Source organism: Heloderma suspectum, chromosome 4, assembly GCF_057233095.1.
Source record: "Heloderma suspectum isolate Gila_16-S chromosome 4, 16-S_ref, whole genome shotgun sequence".
Classification (NCBI taxonomy): domain Eukaryota; kingdom Metazoa; phylum Chordata; class Lepidosauria; order Squamata; family Helodermatidae; genus Heloderma; species Heloderma suspectum.
This window is the reverse complement of record NC_139461.1, coordinates 145,242,134-145,245,680: the sequence shown is the minus strand read 5'-3', so window position 1 is coordinate 145,245,680 and position 3,547 is coordinate 145,242,134. Positions and strand designations below refer to the sequence as shown.

The 3,547-nt window shown below is 52.0% G+C and overlaps 1 protein-coding gene across 4 annotated transcripts in view; it reads left to right on the top strand.

Annotated features, from left to right (window-relative positions):
* The window catches only part of STING1 (stimulator of interferon response cGAMP interactor 1), a 49,593-nt gene that overhangs the window by 27,725 nt on the left and 18,321 nt on the right, over nt 1-3,547 (top strand). For all 4 annotated transcript variants that reach the window (XM_084850831.1, XM_084850827.1, XM_084850829.1 and 1 more), the window contains one exon: nt 290-534. In XM_084850831.1, the coding sequence (XP_084706957.1) occupies nt 290-534 (245 nt within the window). The remainder of the gene's footprint in view (nt 1-289; nt 535-3,547) is intronic.

The window sequence follows — 3,547 nt, the reverse complement described above, 5'->3', positions numbered from 1 at the left end:
GGACTTCTATGGAGGATGGCGGGTTCAGATGGCAATATCATCCATTTGTAGCCCTCCCATGTTTTCCCAACACTTATTCTGTCCTGTCTTCCTTAACGGTTTTTTTCCAATAAAGAAGAAAAGACAGAATAGCTGCACAATGCTTTTGATTGTTCGTGCTAGGAGCCCTCAGTCTGGAAGCACCTTTGGTATGGGAGGAGGCTGTCCAGCATCCAAGTAATGGTAGACCACACTGAAGTCTGAATAAGCAGATCAACTGGAATTTTTTGAGTGTTCTTATGTCTTGCAGATGCCTTATGAGGAGGATCCACCCAGTGGCAAAACCCACACTATTATCCCCAAACCTCGGGGAAATCGGGCTCAGCATATGAGCTATGTCTTACTTGCCCTGTGTGTCTTCATCCTGTACCTCACTGAACAAAACTTCAGCCACACGCTCCAGTGCCTTATTGGCCATTTCACAGCCCTGCAGGTTGGATCTCTGTTGAAGGGCATCTGCAACTTTGTAGAAGAGGTGGATCATGTGACATCCAGGTAACCAAGCTGCCAGGAGAAACACTGATGGGTGCTGGCATGGTATGGTGATGAACCTCAAGCAAACTTGAGACTTGTTGATTGGAAGTACCACGGGCCAGTGATTAGACAAGGTGAAAGGAGGAAACACAGACAGAGAACTTGGAGGATTTGAGAGAGCGAGACATGATGGGCCTTGGGGCCAATGCTTGCCCAAAGAAGCGTGTCATGGTTCTTCTCTCTAACCTTACAACCTTGGGGAACAGCAAACACCCAGTTCACCATTATGGAAAGAAGGGGGGAAGGTGAACAAATGTGTTAGACCAGCCTTCCCCAACCTGGTGCCCTCCAGATATTTTAGACTTCTGCTCCCCAATAGCTCCCAGAAGCCCCAGCTGGCATGGCCAATGGTCAGGAATGCTGTGAGATGGCATCCAAAACATCTGGAGGGCCCCAGGTTGAGGAGGGTCATCTATTGACTGAATAAAGCGTGAATACAAAAGAGAGAAAGGGCAGCTAGTGAGATAGAACATTTTTATTTATTTATTTATTATGTATTTATTTACAATATTTATGTACTGCTCCAGATCAAAGATTTCAGAGCAGTGAACAACAAGCTAAAAGAATAAAACCCCATAATTAAAACATTTAAAAAACAGATTCTAAACTTAATAAACCATGGCTGGTGACTGAGGGAAGGCCTCTCAAAACAATGTCTTCAGGAGGCGCTGAAAGCAATATAACGTTGGCACCTGCTTGACCTCCAAAGGAAGGGAATTCCACAGGAAGGGGGCCACCACACTGAAGGCTCTCTTCCTGGTGGACTCCAACTGGGCCATAGGTCCATGTAGAACCACCAGGAGAAGGCCCTCCGATGACCTCAGTGACGGGGCATGCTACTCGAGGATGCAACGGATGGCCACTCGAGGACACAACAGAGGCAGCCAAATAATCCATCTTTGCTGCCCGCACCGCCATTCAGTAGGCACGATTATGTGCTCTAAAGCACCGGTCCCCAACCTTTTTGGGACCAGGGACTGGTCTCGTGGAAAACAATGAACCGGCGGGGATGGGACCGGGCCACAGCAGGGGTGCGGGAACCCCCCTTACCTTGGGTCCGTGCGGGGGGAGGCAATCTGCCCCCCCCCAAAATCCTCACCAGCCCCACTCCGAGTCTGCGGAGCTTCTGGCCGCTGGCAGATTTCCAGCCGCTGGGACAGAAATGGCGTCCACGTAGCGGACGCCATTTGCATCCCTGTTCTTTGAGTAATCGGCTACGTAAAGATTTATGTAGCCTATTACTTGAAGAACAGGGATGCAAATGGCATCCGCGTGGACGCCATTTGCGTCCCAGCGGTCAGACGTCCGCCAGCGGCCGGAGCTGGCCGGCGGCTCCGTGGATTCGGAGTGGGGCTCGCCAAGGCCAGCAAGGATTCGGGGGGGGGGGCGGATCGCCTCCCCCCCAATGGACCCAAGGTAAGGGGGGGCTGCCACACCCCTGCTGCGGCCCAGTTCCTAACAGGCCACGGACCGGTAGCGGTCCGGGGGTTGGGGACCCCTGCTCTAAAGCATGCTCGGTCATCTTCACTTTGAGTCTTACGCCATTTGCCCTCTAGCCAACCAGCCTGTTTCATTGACTGCAGCTCGCCAGTATACCAAGGAGCAGAGTGGAGCGGGCTCTACAGCACTGGAGAGGACACTCAGGTGCAATCAAGTCGATGGCCCTCTGCATCTCACTGTTCCACAGTGAGGCTATGGCCTCAGCTGGATCACCAGCTTTCTCCACTGGAAAATCCCCAAGAGTATTCAAAAATCCATTGGATTCCATCAGTCTCTTGGGGCGGAACATCCAAATGGGTCCCCCACCCCTGTAGGAGGGAAGTAACACTGAGTTCAGAGCTCACCAGAAAATGGTCTGACCATGACAATGGGGTTACTTGGGCTCCCCCAGTCTTCAGACCACCCAACTCACAACTTGAAGCAGAAGTCAAGGGTATGCCCTGCTTCATGTGTCAGGCTGATGAGAAACTGAGACAGCCCCATGGTTGTCATGGAGGCCATGAAGTCCCGAGCTGGAACTCCAGAGACAGCTTCAGCATGGAAGTTGAAGTCACCCAGAACCACCGTCCTGGGTTCCTCCAACACCACACTCGAGACTTCCAGCTCAGGGAGGATGCTGGACAGCAGGGTGGGCGGTACACCAGCAACATCCCCAACCTGTCTCTATGGCCCAACAGCAGGTGCAACCCCTCAAGGCCTGCTCCACGGTGGAGTGGTTTCCTGGTGATGGAGATTCTATGAACCACAGCAACTCCCCCCCCCCCCCCCGGCCCTCCAACCTATGTTGGTGCTGCACTGAGCACCCAGGTGCGTAGAGCTGAGTCAGGCCAACCCCCCCACCCCCAAGCTCACCCACCCAAATCTCAGTAATAGACACCAGGTTGGCCTTCTCATCCACGATGAAATCATGATTGAGTGTGGTCTTAATGTGGACTGACCTGGCATTAAACAGCACTGCAAGACAGGAGGGCTCAGTGGATGAGCTACCAGGCACATGAGAGCTAGATGAAGGGGGTAGAAGGGGAACATTGTGTAAACATCAGTGTGTAGACATCCTACTTTGATGTCCCAAACCTTTCCTCCTGCCATATCTCCTGCCTCAAGTCACTGGAATAGTGGTACCCCCACCATAGGTCCCTGTGTCAGAGTTTCACAGGCACATCCTTACCACACAAGAACTACCCACATGCTCTCAGCACCCACGCACCATTCAAACGTACCCTCAGCCATTCAACACACACACTCCACTCATCCAACACTCACAAACAAACACAATCACAATTTGTAGCTTGTGGTTATAACCAGCCACTGGTCACAACTAAGGCATCAGGCTTGCCAACCAACCAAGCAGTATAAAGAACAAGAAGGTGCTTATTTCCTAGCCATTCAACCTACTTCCATTAGATCATGCTCATTCCATCTCTCACCTGGAGTGTGGCAAACAGTTCTGCCCCCTGGCTCTCACCTGGGGGAG